General features: G+C 40.9%; 1 protein-coding gene across 2 annotated transcripts in view; it reads left to right on the top strand.

The window, feature by feature from the left end:
• Window positions 1-19,602, top strand: part of acap3b (ArfGAP with coiled-coil, ankyrin repeat and PH domains 3b) — a 310,483-nt gene that overhangs the window by 140,427 nt on the left and 150,454 nt on the right. For both annotated transcript variants that reach the window (XM_043675828.1, XM_043675827.1), the window contains exon 2: window positions 1,796-1,853. In XM_043675828.1, the coding sequence (XP_043531763.1) occupies window positions 1,796-1,853 (58 nt within the window). The remainder of the gene's footprint in view (window positions 1-1,795; window positions 1,854-19,602) is intronic.

Raw genomic sequence — 19,602 nt, forward strand, 5'->3', positions numbered from 1 at the left:
AATGAGGGTGATAGTTAATGGAGTGTTTCACATGGTGAGGCTGTGCCTCTGCGGCTACCACATAGTTCTGTCTGACCAGGAAGCACACTTGCTCTTGCCTCCTGCCACTGGTGTTTTAGAAGGAATTACAGACTGATCATTTGTTGTATGGTGAGACGAAACATAAATTTGTGTGGGCTGACACCAATGCTTTCTGGATAGATGTTTTCTATGGCCAGGTTGACCTAGTGTTAATGAGGATAGCAACTACCATAAGCTACTGCAGTGACAAGATTATGGTTTAAAGTCTGCTGTTTATATGCTACAAGGATATGGTATACAGTAAGTATTAGACTGTTAGGAGTATCAAATTCTAGGTCTGACTCAACAAGTTCCTTAGTTACTCTGTCTACCAGGCCACATTACAACATAATGGGCGGTGCTTCTGGCACTCTATCAGTATTAACCCTTTCAGATCCATAACTAACCTGTTTGGCCATGTTAGACACCTTCAGTGGATATCAAGAGTTTCGGACCCAGAAATAGGGACACTACTCACTGCGTCATAAACCTCCTGTTGAGGATATTCCAATGCATCCTGTGGGGGAATCCCAGACACAATGAGCTAAGGCTCAAAATGTATCTTTAAGAGATGTGGACACGATCTTGTCCTTTGAGTCACACCCCAATAGGGTGTCAAGTATGTGTCTGAGACAGGCATTATGTGGGGAGCAGTCACCTGACAGTGACTTGTTCTGAATTACTGGTCAGAGGGCAAGTTCACCATCACTGAAAGATGACGGGGAAGCTGGAAGGACATGGGAGGCTGACTTTTCTGGTGCCTCAGTATCGTGGTATCTGCCCTCCAAATGTTTAGCATTATAAACACAAGACAAAGCAGCCAAGTCCATATTGTGGAGAGGAAACCTCGTTATGGCTTGTGGCGGACTTCAGAACCTGCCTGGACCTTCAGCCTGAGGCTGGGAGGGCACATTCAGGCAGTTGCACTATCCCCTAATAGCCTTCATATCTACGTCTTGAGTTTTCTGCTTGGAGGTTGGTCCAGCCCACAGCACTGGGACCTTCACCATGGTAGGTCAAGGAGGCAGAGCCCATATCCAACCCAGTGCCAATGAGGATTAAACTCCATGTTGCTTGCATTATTCTGATCCACACTGTCCAGCCAACCATGCTGTCAAACTCTATAACAAAATGCAGCTATGAATAAAATAAGGATGTAATATAAAGCAAAGCAGATGATTTATTAATATTTTCTGCTTTAAAGACTGTACCTAATTGAAGTTTGGAGGTTTCTAAAATCTCTCTTTCATGTTCTTTATAACTCGTCTTAATTTCAGTGGATTATATTGTACAGTATGTGGAAACAAAGTGCAAATCAAAATAAACGCACATCATTTTTGTGGAATAAAAGTAAAACATTACAGAAACAGGAGATCTGCAATAGAAACAGAAAGTGCTAGAGAAACTTTCTGGCAGCATCTGTGGAGAGAAAAACAGAATTAGCACTTTGAGTCCAAAAATTCTTGTACTTGAAATGTTAACTGTTTCTCTCTCCACAGATGCTGCCAGACCTGCTGAGTTTCTCCAGCACTTACTGTTTATATGTCATTTTGTCAATATTGACTCACCTGAATTCAACACATCAGTGAGAGTTTATATCAGACTGAAATAAATGCCTGAAGGATGATGTTTGTTACAGCAAGTGCAAATAGAAATTCTGCAGTAAAATGGTGTGGTGTTGATTGCTGTGTCTCTGTTGCTGCTTTGGTTGTAAATGCTTTTGTTTTAATTGCAGGGCGACAATTGAGGAGGTGGAGACTGATGTCGTGGAAATTGAAGCAAAACTGGATAAAGTGAGTAACTGTTCATACATGAATCTAGCTGCTGCACTGAAACCTTAAAACTATACAACATTTTAATCAGAGTCTGACACTCGTGTCATAAAACATAAGAAACAGGCATTAGCCTCTCAAGACTGCTTCATACAATAAGATTATGGCTGATTTGCTCTATACCTCAATTCCTCTTTCATGCCAGCTCCTCATAGCCCTCAACTCCTTAACATTCCAAATACCTAACTACCTTCTGTTTCAGTGATCCAGCCCACAAAATTCTGGACTCGAGAATTCCAGACACTTACTATCTTCTGGATGAAGAAGTTCCTTCACATCTTAGTTCTAAATGAACGTCCCCATATCCTGCAACTATGTCCCCTAATTCAAATTTGTCCAAACATTGGAAACATCTTAACATCTAACCTGACAAGTCCCCTCAGCATGTAATATGTTTCAAAAGCTCACCACTCATTCTTCTAAATTATAAACAATAAAGGCCTAATATGTTCTTGATAAATCAAAGCTTTCATCCCAGCCTATTGAATTTCTTTTGAACTGCCTCCAATGCCAGTCCATCCTTTCTTAAACACAGGGATCAAGACTGTACACAGTACTCCAGACGCAGCCTCACTAACACTCTGCACAGCTGTAACAAGACTTGTCTCTTTTTAATCTCAAACCTCTAGCAGTAAAGTTGAAAATTCATTTGCCTTTTTGATTACTTGCTGCATCTGCATGCTAAATGTTTTATGTTTTATACACAAGAACACCAAGATCCTTCTGTATTATACATTTTATTGGAGTGTGACTATTTAGGTAACAGTCTGCCTTTAGTTGTTCTTATTAAAGTTCTAGACCGCACACTTCCCTATGTTAAATTCTATCTGCCAAGGTTCTGGTCGTTCACTCCTTTTGTCCGCATTGCATCATGCCTTCCCACCTATTTTTGTATCATCAACAAATTTTGGATACTTTTTCCTGTGCCCCCTTCTCCAAGTCATTAACATAGTTAGTAAACAATTGAGGCCCTAGGACTGATCCTTGTGGCATTCCACTGGTTACATCTTTCCAACCTTAAGTCCTATTATTTGTGACTGTCTTCTGTATGTTAACAAACCCTCAATCCATGCCAAAACATTACCCCCAATATTGTGAGCTCCTATCTTGTGCAGTAACTTTTTATGTGGCACTTTGTCAAATACCTTCTTGAAATCCAAATGCACAACATCTCCCAGTTCCCCTTTACCTCGACTGTTAGATCCTCAAAGAACTCTAGATCACATTTGTCAAAGATGATTTCCCTTTGACAAAACTATGTTGACTCTGTTTGAATGCATTAAGCTTTTCCAAATGTCCTGCTATTTCTTCCTTAATAATGGACTCTAGCATTTCCCAATGACAGATGTTAGGCTAATTAATCTGTAATCTCTTTTTTTTTCTGCCTGCTCCCTTCTTGAACAGGGACATAGTAGCAGTTTTTCAACCTCTGGGACCCTCCCAGAATCCAATGAATTCTAGAGTATTTTGACCTAATCCGCCACTATTTCTGAGCCACTCTCTTTAAAACTCTTGGATGCAGGCCATCAGGTCCGAACAACTTGTCTGCCTTCAGTCCCATTACTTTGTCAAATACTTCGTGATAGAGACTGTTATAAAGTCTTACTTCCCAACAGTGCTTTGTGTATCAAATAGTTTTGGGATTTTTATATATTATTCTCTGCCATGAAGACTGATACAAATATTGGTTTAAATTATCTGCCATTTCCCTGTTCTCAATTAAAAATTCCCCAGTTGTCAATTTAGCTACTCTCTTTCTTTTTATATACCTCTAGAATTGCTTTCTGATTGATTGATTGTTTTTATATTTCTTGCCAATTTACTATCATTATCAATCTTCCTCTTTATTAGCTTTTTAATCATTTAATCCTGGAATCTTAAAAACCTCTGACCTACCACTAGTTTTCACTGCCTTGTATGCATTAGTTTTTAATTGACTCTTCTCCTTGATCACCTTCACTAGCCATGGGTAGTTCATCCTTCTCATTAAGGCCTTTTTGACTGGAATAAGCTCTTTGCCGAGTGTTATGGAAATCTTGTATAAAGGTTTGTCACTGCTCAGCCCCTGACTTTTCCTTTAGTCTATTTTCCAACCCTGCTCTAAGCACTCTTTCATAGCCCTATAATTGTCTTTATTTACATTAAGACTGGTTTGAGATCTGAGTTGACCTGAACCGAAACTCTACTATGTTGTGGTTGTTACCCCTCAGAGGATCCTTAATGAGATCTTTTATTCATTTGACCTCATGACACATTTTTAGATCGAAATTAGCCAGTTCCTGGGTAGATTCTGCAACATACTGCTCTAAAAGACAATCCCTGATGCATTCCACAGTTTTGTGTTCCATGTTACCTTTGATCTTCTGATTTATCCAGTGAAAATGCAGATTAAAATCACCAATGACAATTATAGTGTCCTCCTAAAGACCTCTATTAATTCCTGATTTATATCTTTCCCTCCACTGAGGCAACTTTTCAGAGGCCTGTAGATGTTTCCCACCCGTGATTCCTTCTCTTGCTATTTATTATTTCCACTCAGTGATTCCACATCACAATCTATTGCACCTTTATCATTACTGACCACCTCACTGATCTACATATTTGATAACAAAGCTACCCACCTCCTTTTTCTTTTTGCCTCTTCTTCTGGAATGTGGCTATCATTGAATATTAGAGTTCCCAGGTAACTCGGCAACTCCATCTCTGTAATAACTATTGAATTGTATTCATTTATTTATTTATTCAATTATTTATTATTCAGCTGTTAATTTGTCACCTAGTGTTTGTTCAGATAGAGAGCTTTAAGCTTTCACTTTTTACTGGTATTACCTATTGTGATTCTAATTTCTGCTGCATTTTTATGCTTATTTTCTGCATCTTCCTGTCACTCTTTGATTATTTTTTGCCTCTTCACTGTCCTGCACCTCCTGCTTTTTTCTTTCTTTCTAATTTTTTGAACTTCCTGTCAGCTGAATCCTCCACTTCACTCTGCATGTGCCTTCATCACCCACCACCCCCTACCCCACCCCAAAGCTAATTATTTTAAGGCCCTTTCTGGAACTTTGTATCTTGATGATTTGTATAATGACTGTAATTCAAATGAAGGCAGTTCCCAAAGAGCAGCACTGTCTTTTCCCAATACTGCTGACAGTGCCCCAAGAATCTGAACTAATTTCTCACCCATTTTGGATGGGTAGATAAATAGGAGGGGTTTGGAGAGATATGAGCCAAATGCTGGCAAATGGGACTAGATTAATTTAGGATATCTGGTCGGCATGAACGAGTTGGACCAAAAGGTCTGTTTCCGTGCTGTACATCTCTATGACTCTCTGACTAGACTTTCCCTCCAAGTCTAGGAGTGCTGTCTTGCTGAGGGGCAATGTTAATTCCATGATTGCTCACCCATCCATCTAGTACCAGTCTAGGTAGTGAAGATCATCAGCTTCTTCCATCACTGAGAGGCCCCACAGCTAAATCTGACCCTCTCCTCAAAAGCATCGAGAAAGAACCTTTTTACCATTTTGCAGTTCAGAGTGAATAGTGTGACAGTCTTATGGGATGTTCACGCCTAGACCTTGCAGCACACGTCATGCACAGGCCTCAGGAGCAAACAGCCTGGTGAGCTTTCATTCAGTCCATGGACAGTGTGATCAGCCAAAAAGACCTTGTTTCCAATCAAGTGGAGTCATCTCATTCAGCACAGACCTGGACTATGTTGTTTAGTTTGACACCAGACAATGAATTTTATCACCCTCATCACTGTGGATATGTAAATTGATCACTTTCCAAAAATGGTCTTGTGAATCCAATAATTCTAGAAGAATGGGTACATTTTATTCAAGCATCTTGCAAACTGCTGGAGTCACAGCAGGATTCTAAAATTGAATCTGTTGAACTGAATGTGTTGAGCTTTATGCATGAAACACCAAAGTGGCTGGCAGTTTACTCTGCTCCAAACCATAGCAAGGAAGATTTCCAATAGAGCATTATGTGTTAATTTCTGTAGAATTTCAAATCCTAACAAAATACATCTTGATTCATATCAAAAATATTTCCCTCTGGTTTGATGCTCAGCTCATTTTGCAAATCTAATCATGGCATCAAGAACGATTTAGTCTGTCACTTATAAAATTCAGCCAAGACTAAAAGGATGAAAATGTGATTTGGGTGTGAAAATGTGCTGTGAAGTGGCTGCTTAAACCCTGTCTTTAGTTTCTTTTCATTTAACCTATTTTTAAAATCAACCTGTTTAGAGAGGTTGTTACATGCCTGTGGAGCAGGTGGGACTTGAACAGGCCTCCTGGTCTAGGGATAGAGACATTACAACTGTGCCACAAGAGGGGCTGATCCTGTCTTTAGTCCCAACTCAAAAATGCTTGTCCCTAGTCTAGCAATTATAATCAGATCAGCCAACTGGATCTCAGAATGTGAGTTTCCTGACTGGGGCTGTTAACCTGGTCCAATCAGGGAGCCCGGGCTGACTTAAAAGATTGAGCGTAAGAAATACTGGCTCTGAATGGGTCAGTACTAAAGTCAAGGCCTGTTCATGTCTCTATAAAGGGTGACTTGGTGATGGGATACCAGTCTCTGTGGAGTTATTTTACCTGGCACTCAGTTACCACCCTCAGCCAGAGAAACTGCTTGATAGCTGTTGTGGGAACTGGGTAACAAACTACGATTGATTTGAAGAAAGCTTCATTGTCTCAATGTAACTGTGCTGGGAGCATCTGATGCTGAAACTGGCATTCAAAATGGAACTGTTTCAATTAAGTAACTATATCTTTAAAAAACATTTTATGTGTATTCTGTGTGTATATGGAAAGTTTCAATTGTCATTTGTTTGAATGCTCCATGGATAGATTAAATGGGTTGAGGTATAATCAAACAATTACAAAGATTTAAAGCACTTTTAAGTGCATACCATTGTTTGTGCTGCACCCGAGCCTCATCTAAGCTTATCAACATCATCTCACTTTCATTTCAAAGATACTATTGCCTGAATGACCCACTGTGGCACATTCTAATGCAAAGGTTCAGTGGCTTTTTTTTTTAAACCATTGATGGGCTGTGCACCATCTCCTTAACTTGTGACTCGTTCACCTATTAATGAGGGCAGTTGAGATTCAACTGTAATGTTGTGGCTTTGAAGTCACATATAGATCAAATCAGGTAAGGATGGCGGATTTCATTTCTGAAATTGCTTTTGTATATCAGATTGGTTTAATGCCATTTCAGTTTGTTCTTAATGATCATTTCACTTCAGGTTTATCTAATGCACTGAATTTGAGCTTCTCAGCTGTGGTAAGATTTGAACTCCTGTTTCTCAATCACGAATCCTCAGGATTATCAATCTAAGATGAACACTACATGGCCAGTGACCTTCAGTTTGGAGATCCTGATCAAAGGAGAATCCTGATCAAACATAAGAAACCATCCAATTGTGCAGGCAGCATCCATAGTCTAGCCCCCAGTGAGGCCCATGTCCACACTTCCAAAGGCGGGTGCCTATTCAGTCACTGGATATACACAGGTCACCATGTTTCGGAGGGACTCGATGGATCTTAGGAAAGGGAAATTCCCAATGATGGGAGAAACTAGCCTCACCCTCTGAGCAGTGACCTTGTGATTGGCAGGTAAAGCCTCCACCATTTACAAAGCCAAGTGGGAAATCCCAAATCAGGGCAGGACTCTGAGATGACAAGCTATTCTGTATGATTGCTCAGAGTAAGAGGCTAATAAATCTAAGGCCTGGGTCCACATGACATTTCCTACAATAATTTGAACAATGTAGTTCAATCATGACAATTAAAAACCTAGAAATGTTTTGTCCATATACTACTTGTTGGACAACTGATGCTGGTCTCCAAGTGATATTAGTTGTAGATTTGCAGTCTTTGCTTGCTGGACAGGACATTTCTGCATAATAACAGGAAAGCAACCTCCTCTTGCCTCCAGCCCCCCCCCCCTCCAACTCCTTTCAGCATTAAATCACAAGTGACCTCTGCCAGACCCTAATAGATGCCCTCTTTGCTTTGTCCACAATCTTAGGAGACACAAGCAGAGAAAATAAAATATCCTTTGAGCGCAAGATGTAAAAATGAAAGTAAACTCAATCACTTCCAAAGAAGATGGTGAGTGTTAGGCTTAGGGATACAGAAAATATTGTCATTGTTTCAATAAAGGATATTATGTTGGAACCAAAGCGAGGTATACTGCTGAACAAAATATAGAAAGCTTCATTCTTTATTTAATGTGTGCTGTAGCTAATTTAGGATGACTTGATGCTGAAACAGAGGGCTAATTTAGTGCAGCCCATTGCAATTGGGAAATGTAGCTGGGCCTGCTTAATCTCAGGAGAGGTCACACTGCAATTGTATGAAAACCTCCCGCAAATATTAAGTTGGAGGTGGGAATGGACCATCTGCTCCAGATGGATTATCAATTAGGCCCACTTTTGAGCCAATTGACAAGGATTTTCCCTGAACCAAGTGGAATTTAGTGGAATCTCTGGGATGACAAGAATTATGGCTTTCCAGGGGTTTCCCTCTTTCACAGTCACTTAGCAGCTGATTAGCAAACTGGCCATGAGCACAGCAGTGGCCATTGAAAGATACTGCACTGCCCTTGCCTTCATCCCTCCTGTCCCCACCTCTCTCTTGCTCTGACTTCACCTTCATCCATTTAAAGTACCTCCTTCTCTCAGTGTAACTCAGTCTCTCCAGGTCATGCCAAGAGCTTTTATAATGTGTGATAGTCCTGCATTTAAGACTCCTGGAGAATCAACAGCAAACATGCTTCAAAGGTCTGAGTCACAGAAATACAAAGCGAAAAGTCACTGAGAAAATGCTGATTTGATATCTTTTTGGAATAACTGGCAGTGTTTTGCTTTGATTCAAATGAACTAAAGATTTAGGAAGAAAAGCAATCCAAGTTTGTCAGAGTGGAGTCAATTCAGGAGGAAGCAACACTCACTTGGTTCAATTCAGTGAGTCGAAACATTGACACTTTTATCAAAACAGCTTGTCCCATAATGACTGATATGACTATAAGGCTATAATTCCTGATTAGTATCCAGGGTGAAGTCTGTACAATTAACTGCCTGACACAAGCACTTCATTCTGCTTGGAGATATAATAATCCCTTTGTATATAATTTACAATCTTCTATGTAGTTTGTTTTTAAATTAAAACTTCCATCTCATGTTCCATATTCTTTGTCGATAGATTACTTTGTGAAAATTGTTTCATGAAACAGTGATCCAGTATAGCTCATTTCCCCCCTTCTATTAATGCTGACCATTTGAGATATTGTAGCTAGTTAGTCGCTACTATGCTTTTTTTCTCATACGTGTTCCCTGATTGTGAATCCAGCAGAATATTTGAACAGGATAGTTATTATAGCAGAACCTAGTCCCCCCTCTCACCTGATATGTCCACACAGGCAAAACACCTGCTGTGAACTTTCTTTCCTGCTCTTGGTCTTCACTGTCATCTGGTGGGAGAAGAATTGTCCCAGTTTGCACCACAGATTGAGTCAAGACCAATTTGATCCAAAGATGTGCAGGTTAGATGGATCGGTCATGATAAATTGCCTATAGTGTCTGGGGATGTGCAGGCTAGGTGGATTAGCCATGGGAAAATACGTGGTTACAGGGATAGGGTGGGAGGTGAGTCTGGGTGGGATGTTCTTCAGAGGATTAGTGCGAACTTGATGGGTTAAATGGCCTGCTTCTTTGCTGTAGCAATTGTACAATTTCTATGGCCTGTGCAGGGTGTGGCATTTGCCAATCAAAGTCGATCCCTCTCTGTTTAAAACAAGTAATCTTGCATCACATAAGAACAGGGCTGTTTTAGTTTCGTTTCTGGTATAACTGAATAGGCCAATGCATTAAAACACTGGTCTTTTGCCTGTTGGAGCCCATTTGAATCCAACCCACAGAGAGGAGACAATGGGTGCCCTTCTCTGAGAAACAAGACATCAGTGAATGAGTTTGAAGAGCCTCAATTCAACATTTGTAACAGTCCTCACGCACTAATGTTTTCCCACATTTGAAAGTCGCTATAATTTGACATCCCTGCTTAGAAAACGTATTGAATATTTAAATGCTGTTGGCATACAAGAAGGAATGGAAGCTGATGTTCAGGCTGAATACCAAATCAAATTGAAAATGGGCTTGTTTGAGGTTTATTTACCAAGACTCAATTGATAGTTTTCCATGAAAAGAATATAGAGGCAGCTTTTGCAGCTATGAGGTAATGCTTTTGTGCTACAGCAGGGCTATAGGAAGCAATGTGCTTATGTAATATGTCCTTTTGGGGTGAGGGGCATTCTGCAGCGTGGATCGAAGCTGCAAGCCACAGGGCAGGCATTGTAAATTAAAATGCGGGGAAGTAATTAGAAAGCAATAGCTGCCTGAGATTACTAAGGCATCAAGAGTTTGAGATGATGTCAAGCAACTTTAAACGTGAGGACCGGGCAGTTTGTAGCAGCCTTCTGAACCAATCAATGAAAGCTGATTTTGGAAATGGTGAGTCACATGTCAAAGGGCAGAGCGAGATGTAATGCTTCTCAGTTACTGTGATTCTGTAGACTTGGCCTGGACTGAATTGTAAAAGAACTTCAAGCAATTGAAAGAATGAAAAGGAAGAAGGAGCTTGATTTTTCTCAATACCTCAGGCCACCCAAAGTACTTTTGAGTCACTTTGTGAAATGTGGTCACTGCTGTTATAGAGGAAACTATGCACTCAGTTTGTGCACAGCAAGACCCCACAAGCAGTGATGAGATACATGATTGGTTGGTGAATGGTCAGAACACTGAGGCAAACACTCCTGTCTTAATGACCACTTCATGTTGCAGCTTTCCTTTCAGATACTTGCAAAGCTGGGTTCTGGATGCCAGACTGGTGCTGGAGAGTTCGGCCCACATGCTTTTTACTTCAGAGATGTCTCCAAAAAGAGTTAGTTTTCAACTTTCAAAGCAAACCTTTAAACCCGGGACAAGAATGGCATTTGTTAGTTTGTTTTAAGATGTCCAGATTTTCTGAATTCCATTCTGTAGCTGCAGTTGTACGTATTACTTAACTCGTCTATAAGCTGCACTCGTCCCTCTCCAGACTGTCAACAGAGAGCAGGGATTCAGATATCAGGATCAGACAACTCAACTGGATTTTGCTATCATTAACAGAAATTTCAGAAATCAAGCAATTGGTAGAGGCTTTCTGAGAAAAGTAGGAGCCTCTTTAAACAACAAAAGTCGCAGCCTGATTTTAAAAAATTATCCTTTCATGGGATGTGAGCATCACTGCCAAGGGCAGCAGTTAATCCCTAATTGTCCTGGCAAAGGTTTAACCCTGAACCGCTGCAGTCCACTTGGTGTAGGGAGACCCGGATCGCTGTAAGCAAGCAAGGTCCAGGATCTTGACCCAGTGCCAGTGAAGGAACAGTGATATAGTTCCAAATCAGGATATTGTGTGACTTGAAGGGGAACCTGCGTGTAGTGGCATTCCAATGCATCTACCGCCCTTGTCCTTTGAGATGGTAGGAGTCACTGGTTTGGAAGGTGCTGTTAAACGAACCTTGGTGAGTTGGTGCAGTGCATCTTGTAGGTTGTATACATTGTTGCCTTTGTGCATCAGTGATGGAGGAAGTGAATGTCTAAAGTGATGGATGGGTGTCAATCAAGTGGGCTGCTTCATCTTGGTCAATGTTAATCTTGAGTGTTGTTTTGGCTGCTCTCATCCAGGAAAGTGAAGAGTTTTCCATTGCATTCCCAACTTGTGCCTTGTAGCTGGTGGATAGTCTCTGAGGAGTCAGGAATAAGCTCCTTGGTGAGAATTCCTAGCCTCTGACCTGCTGTCATCCTCACTAGTACAATTTAAATTTAATAGAAAGTGAGGGGGGATGGAGTGGAATTTTCCCTGTGGATTCCTGGTAGTAGCTAAATGGCTGTTAGCGTTTTTTTTTACCAAAGAGGAGCATGCAGTTTAGCCCTGCTCCTGCTACCATGATCTCCAGCCTATAGCAACCTCCTCATCATCACTCATAGTTCATGCTGTCTTTCTAGAACTGGGGACCATCCTCAAAGATCCCTAACTACTGCCCCCTGCTGCTAGGATTCCCTCCCACTTCCAACCAGGTCATCTGTTTGGCCTGCCAGATGAGAAGCAGCCCGAAGGTGTGTTATTGAGATGTTGCTGCTAAGATGATGAGATCCTTCACCATTCCACATTCCACATTCCTGGCTTCCTCCGGGCCCAGTGGTGCATGTTTCAAGATCAGTGTGTTTTATCACCGATAGGCTTGTGTGTATCAGGGAGGGTGACGGTCAGAGGAGAGTGGGAGGGGACAATGAGAATGATTGGCAGCTGGACATGCCCAAATATTCACCATCTTTTGCCATTGGGTCACTATTCTTGTGGAACCTGCAGTGATAAATTTGTATGTATGTCCACAGGAGGGTTACAAATGGCTTGGTACCTGGCCAGCCTTAGTTACAGGCACAAGTTATATAAAAGCTCAGTTTGTTAAGAATGTGTGCTATTGGGGATTAGATGGAGGGTTTGCAAAAGGAGGATAACCTAAAAACCTCTACAAGTTGAAAAGAACAAAAGTGACATCTTCCTTTCATTAATTGTACTGTAGCCGACAAAATCAGCAAACTAATATATCATTAATGTTCTGAAGTCAGAAGTTCCACAACAATAGCTTATAGTCTGACAGGTTTATTTGAAATCACAAGCTTTCGGAGCACTGCTCCTTCATCAGGTGAAATCTTGATATATTCCAGGTAGGTCAATGAGCGTTGAGATCTTAGTAACCAGGTCTCGAGGTGCACAATGTGGCAGTTAGGAGAGACTCTGTTCACAATAAACTTTTAGCTGATGAGGACACCCTGAATTATATTGCATGTGGCTTTGGGATTGATAAACAATCGCAGCCAAAGGCACCAGACTAACTATTTTGCTTCTGTCAGGCTGTCAGGAAAAATGTTCCAAAACTTTTTGGTCATGTTTTCTAACTCCAGGCTATTTTTATTTGTTGAGCTGTGTTGATTACTGGCTGGTTATTTATCTTAATTTTATTTGAATACTTTGCAACATAACAAACTGTGGGCTTAAAGGAATGCTATTTATACAGGGACCTTGGGTAGAGCGGGGGAGGTCAGCTTGTCATCTGAATCATGGGGTACATCATGGCCCAGCCTCTCTCTCAGGCACTGATCTTTGTAGATCCTTTTGTCACTTTTAACTCGCAATCTGAATTCACATTCTGGCAACTTTGCTCTATTGTTGGAACAGTGATGTGGAAGGGAGTGAGCAGGGATTGAGATATTGAAAAATAATGCCTATGAAGAAGAAAGAAATACCGTTAAACGTAAACTATGTGCGCACTTGCTTGTTGAAATTGCAAGAGAAGGTTGAAAGGATTACTAAGTACACTCATCTGTATATGTTTAAATTCCATTCTGTGATAAAATTATCTCCCTTTCAAGGCAAAATAAAACTCTCTTTATAACCTAGAGTGGTAGATATTTAAAGTCCATCACTAATATTCAAATACAAGCTACTGTTTTCTTTTCCTCTGCATTTCAGACAGTGTGATTGATTGATGCAAATCAAAGAGAATAAACCATTAAACCTACCCAACTCACTCCAGTATTATTTCCTCTCACATGGTTGTTTTTTCTGAGTGTGAAAATTAGTCTGGTTGACTGAGTAATGGAATGATATAATACAAGAGACTATTTGGGCCATCTTACCAAAATGAGATGGAAAAATATGTACGTCATTATTGATAATCTATTATCATGAAACAAATAGTTTTAAAGCATTTAATTCCTGATGATATTGTCTCATTGAATAACCCGTCCTCTTGTGATAATTGATTATTGTCTGTAAACATTGAAGCTCTGGGGTAACCAGTCTGGGAATATTCCCACCACCTCCCCACGATTCCGCAAACAAGAAAATAAAAAGCATATAAAAATACAGTCAGAAATAAATTGGGACTGACCGAAAATAACCTATGTCAGAAATAAATTGAGAGTACGGAAAATAGCCAATGTCTATAAACCATGATCCTTTAACGTTTCACAAGCAGCTTTTAACCAACACAACGGTTGAAACAGTCAGTGATGCCACTGCAGTTGGTGTAATACCTGTAGACCACAGCTGGATGAAAGTGGAGACCAGTCCAATTTGGGAACCTTTGTGTCACCAAACTCAAACATACAGTCACCAGCACCGTCTTGGTGAGAATGTGTGTCATGTTCGTCTGCTGTGTAGAAGCATAATGCAAGTTGTTGGAAAAAACTTGGGACATTTCTGAAAGATATTTTGGTCTCTAAGTGGTATCAGCAATTGAGCTTTCTATTTGACAGCAAATCAGAAATAGTTGACATAGATGGGAATCAAACTGTTAAGGTGAAGGTAGAAAATGTTGATAGATTTCAGGTGGCATGATGGCTCAGTGGTTAGCATAGCTGCCTCACAGCTCCAGGGACCCCGGTTCAATTCCACCCTTGGGTGACAGTCTTTGTGGAGTTTGTACACAGTTCTCCCCGTGTCTACATGGGTTTCATTCAAGTGCTTCTGTTTCCTCCCACAGTCTAAAGATTTACAGGTTAGGTGGATTGGCCAAGCTAAATTCCCCATAGTGCCCCGAGATGCGCAGGTTAGGCGGATTAGCCATGGGAAATGCAGGGTTACAGGAATAGGGTTGGGTCTGGGTGAATGTCCTTTGGAGGGTCAGTGTGGATTCAATGGGCCAAATGGCGTGCTTCCACACTGTAGGGTTTCTATGATTCTATTTCAAGTGGGAACTGGAAGTTTGTTGGTAAATACAATTACTTCGTAAGAGATGGAGTGTACAATGTGGTGCTCTGCAAGGAGCAGGAGGGACTTAGTATATTTGTACAAAGAGTGGTTAGAGTTGCTCACACAAGGAGTAGCTGAAGTAAAAACACAGATGAACGGAAAGCTGGTTAATAAATGAGAGGCAAAGGAACAGAAGGAAATGCTGGTAGGTTGGATTAAGAAGGGTGAGAAGAGGTTTGTGTGGAATTTAAACACCAGCATGGATCAACTGGGTCAAATGGTTTTATTTCTATGTGGTGCACTCAAAAGGAATTCTATGAACTTTATGGCTCTTTTTAATTCTATCACATATTTGTTCATGGACAGCACTTGCAAGCAGAAAACCTCTTTGCAGTAGTCACAGTATTAATTGTGAAAGAATACTTTGAAATATTTCCCCTTCATTAAACGTATTAACTGACCTGGATTGTGCAATTGCAACTGCTGTGTGAGATTATCAATATTGACATTTAACAAGAAAAAAAACATGGAGGTCATTACCAATGGGGGGGAAGGAAAAAACAAAGATGCAAAATGTTTTCTAAAGAAGCAAGTGGATTGTGTTCTATTAGTACTATTTTTCTTTTCAGGAAGCTCCCTGTTCTTTGATGTGCTCCTGTGAAATTTCTTTGTGTAGCTGTGATTTTGCCATTGGATGCACTCTGAAAGTGCTTGCAGAGCACACAAGTAAAAGGGCTGACGCCTGGTGACAGCTATTCAAGAGGGAGAGAGCTCTTGTTTCCCACTGAACTGAAAGGGACACTGAGCAGTGTGAGCTGGAACCTCCAGCCTGAATGGTGATGTCAGCACCATTCCACAGGCATGCTGTGCGATTATTTGAGACCATTGTGAACAGCAGCTTTTAAAGCAGTGTTTGTCATCAGTGCATTCAGGACAGGAGGATGGGAAATTGGAGAGCAGGGTTTCTAAACGAAGTCCATTTTGATGACGTACAGTGGGTAGAGGTCTGTTCATTAATTTGTTTTCACCTGAGTAGGGCCATTGACATTGTGATTGGGAGCAGGTTGACTTGGTGTATTAGTACCAGCACAGGATTTCCAGCACAGAAATAGGCCATTTGGCCCAGTTCTTCATGCTGGTATGTATTACTCCATGTTAACCACACCATATCCCATCGGCATACCTTTCTGCCATCCCTCATGTACCCTAACTTTCCCTTAAATATAACTGTGTAAAGTCATCTCAGCTATATCATTCTAACCACACACTGGATAAACCCACTTCTCATCAGTTCCTCATTGGATTTTTTAAAAAAATGTATTCTTTTGAGGGGTGTGAGCATCCCTGACTAGGCCAGCATTTATCGCCCATCTATAATTGTCTGTGATTGATGAGCTGCCAACCCCACCTTCTCAAATTGCTGCTGTCCATGTGATGTAGATACATCCACAATGCTGTTTGGAAGGAAGCTCCAGATCTTTGACCCTGAGACACTGAAGAAATGGTGATTCATTTCCAGGTCAGGGGAGTTTTGGATATGGTGGTGTGCCAAAGCATTTGCTACCCTGGTCCTTCTGTTTGGTAATGGTTACAGGTTTGGAAGGTGTTGTTGAAGGTTCCTCGGTGAATTATTGCTATATTGAGGAGTAATTATCTCATAGTATTGACCTTCTGTTTTGGTCGCCCTCACAAGTGGCCAATTTTGGTTCAATAAATCCTATGTAATGCACACAAAGAAGTCTAGTGAGTGAAGAATATACAGCGTTTTGGTATTATGCTTTTCAATGAAGACGCTTTCTACAGAATCTGACTGGAATATCAACCATCTACTGGATGGCTGAGCTTATTATTGGATCGAACGTGCTTGAAAATAGTTGTTTGTGCTCAAACATTGAATCAATCAAGCTTGCAGCCCAGAAGGAGGTCATCCTGCCCAATACAGCTGTGCCAGTGTTTTGTAAGTACTAAACTGTTAGCGCTATTCTCTGGACATTTCTTTTTTTGATTTCTAGCCACCATTTTTAAAAGTGATTATCGACTCTGCTGCCCCATTTCATTTCTGGGAGCACATTTCATGGTCCAACAACTCACTGTGTCAAAAAATAAGAACGCACTTCAACTCGCTAACTGTTCTTTTTGCAGATGATTTTTTTTATTTGTCCTGTGGTAGCCAATTGAGAATAAAATGTGTTTGTGAAATACAGAGACTGTTCCACTGAGTATGTAATCCCTCATGGACTCCTTTGCTGGTGGTTGCTAGGGCAAATTATGTGCATTCATTGCCTTATCCCACATTGAACCAAGCAGTTTCCACACAAGGCACCACACATTCTTAGATCCTTTCACTTGGCTTCTTCCAGTGCTCAGGATTGCATTAGAATGGGTGATTAATTCATTCTTTTCCTTTATCCCTGCCATTTACAGTACTCCAGCACATTCACTCCAACCTTTTTAGATATAGGCAGTGTGAGGGGGTCACGGATCAGCTGGCTTCAGTCTCAGCAGCTGCACTTTAAGATGATTTCCACACAGGCAAGCAGCTAAAACAACATCAATGCTTGCACTGTTAGAAATTACTCCTGATCACACAGAGAGATGATGGTTCATATCAGAACAGTGCCTTTGTGAATTGGTCACACAAGCTATTAGCTCAGCCTTTAAGATAAATCATTCATGGATCTAATGCTTGCCTGAATCTCTAGGTTATAGTCTGGACCATCCAATTAGGAGCAGGATTGATAGCTGTAAGGAGACAGGAATCGACAGAGGCTTTGGAAATCTTTCTTCCTGTATTCGCCAAAAACGGATACCCCCGCAATTTCATCAACAGATGCCTAAGGGAAAGACAACAGAATGAGGACATGCCACAACCCAAAGGACTAGCCACTTTACCATACATCAACAACATTTCCGAACTGACAGCCAGACTACTGTGACCACTAGGACTCATAACAGCACACAAACCAACAGCCACTCTCAGACAACAACTCACCAGGACGAAGGACCCGATACCCAGCATGAGCAAAACCAATGTAGTGTACAAAATCCCATGCAAGGACTGCACAAAACACTACATAGGACAAACAGGAAGACAGCTAACGATCCGCATCCATGAACGCCAACTAGTCACGAAACGACACGACCAACTTAGTAGTCACACACTCAGATGACAAGCAACATGAGTTCGACTGGGACAACACTACTATTATAGGACAAGCCAAACAGAGAACAGCCAGGGAATTCCTAGAGGCATGGCACTCATCCACAGATTCAATCAATAAGCACATCGACCTGGACCCAATATACCGACCACTGCAGTGGACAGCTGGAACTGACAACCGGAAGCGGCAGATACAAATTACTATAAATGCCGGAGGAAACATCACAGAAGTGCTTCACAGGAGGCTCCCAAGCACGGAGGATGTCACCTAGACAGGGGACGAAATGTCTGCAACACAAATTCCCAGCTCGGCGAACAGAACCACACCAACAAGCATCCAAGCTACAAATCTTCTCCCAAACTTTGGTTTGCATTTTCCACTGATAAAAATGCAAAATTGTACTTGTGTGCTGTATCCTGTTTCCCATTCGCATTAAAAATGTTGAACGTGAAAATTCATTTTATTCATTTCATAGTTTGTGAAACATTTAAGCTGAGTAAGTTGCAAATCTGCATTTGTGGTCCATCCCTGGTTGCCTTCAGTCACCTATGTTGCCTGGTTGTCAAGTCATCTGTAAACCAGACCCAAATAGGGGTGACATATTCTCCCTCAAAGGAAGTGAGTGAATCAATTGAATTATTTATCCAGTGTCAACCACAGATTACTGAATTTAGTAAATTACATTTCTTAATTTGCTGTGGTGAGATTTGAACTCTCACCCCTAGGGTAGCTAGTCCTGTAGCTGGAAGATAATGACTAGAAGATAATATCATTGATTTTTTCCTTCAGAATAAATCAACAATACCGGTATGTGTGCACAAGGGTTTGTGCTTTTTACAAACTCAGAGTCTTTTTCTAATGTTTGGCAGCAGGTCGGTCATCGTTCACTGCAGGATAATAACTATTGAATGTTGGTTTTCTTTTGTGTGTTGTGATTTCAGCTTGTGTAATGAGGAATTCCTCACCATGTGTTTATTTGGTATTACAATTCAAAGGATGGACAACTTTCATGGTATATATACAGAGGGTAAGGATTTGCTTCCACAGAGGTGGGGGTAGGTGAGTTTGCACCCATTTTCCTTAATACATTGCTGACCATATTTCTGCTGGATTCTGACTACGTAAGCCATTTCTAGCTTTTGAAAACCAGCGACCAATCTCCCCATTTGAGCTTTTAGTAGCAGCAGTATCTTTGAAATGTGTTAACTCCAATTTTCTTCTAGTCAGATTACTCAGTATGTGTACGCTTCCAACAACACTGTGAAACCAATCCAATTTAGTCTCATCCTGTGGTACTATAATCAGTGTCAAGATGTGTGCTGCTGGAAAAGCACAGCAGGTCAGGCAGCATCCGAGGAGCAGGAGAGTCGACGTTTCCAGCATAAGCCCTTCATCAGGAATGAGCCACTATAATCACTCCTGCTGAGTTATTGACTAGCTTTGTAGTGATTGTATACATTTCATATACTTGATCTGCGATTGCTTGGTGTTGACATCAGTTGTTCCCATTACTTGACATTTTTAAATTGAGGAATGTGTTTAAAAAAAAACTACTCAAACTTTACAAGGCAAGTGTCCAATTCTTTGAGACTGTTCCAGGGACACGTGAGTGTCTTTACTTTGACCCCAACTCTGTGCGATATTTATTTCTGGGAAAAAAAGAATTGATTTCTTCAAAAGAGGCAATTCAGTCCATCATGCATATAGAGTCATAGATATGTACAGCATGGAAAC

Source organism: Chiloscyllium plagiosum, chromosome 34 (assembly GCF_004010195.1).
Source record: "Chiloscyllium plagiosum isolate BGI_BamShark_2017 chromosome 34, ASM401019v2, whole genome shotgun sequence".
Taxonomy (NCBI): domain Eukaryota; kingdom Metazoa; phylum Chordata; class Chondrichthyes; order Orectolobiformes; family Hemiscylliidae; genus Chiloscyllium; species Chiloscyllium plagiosum.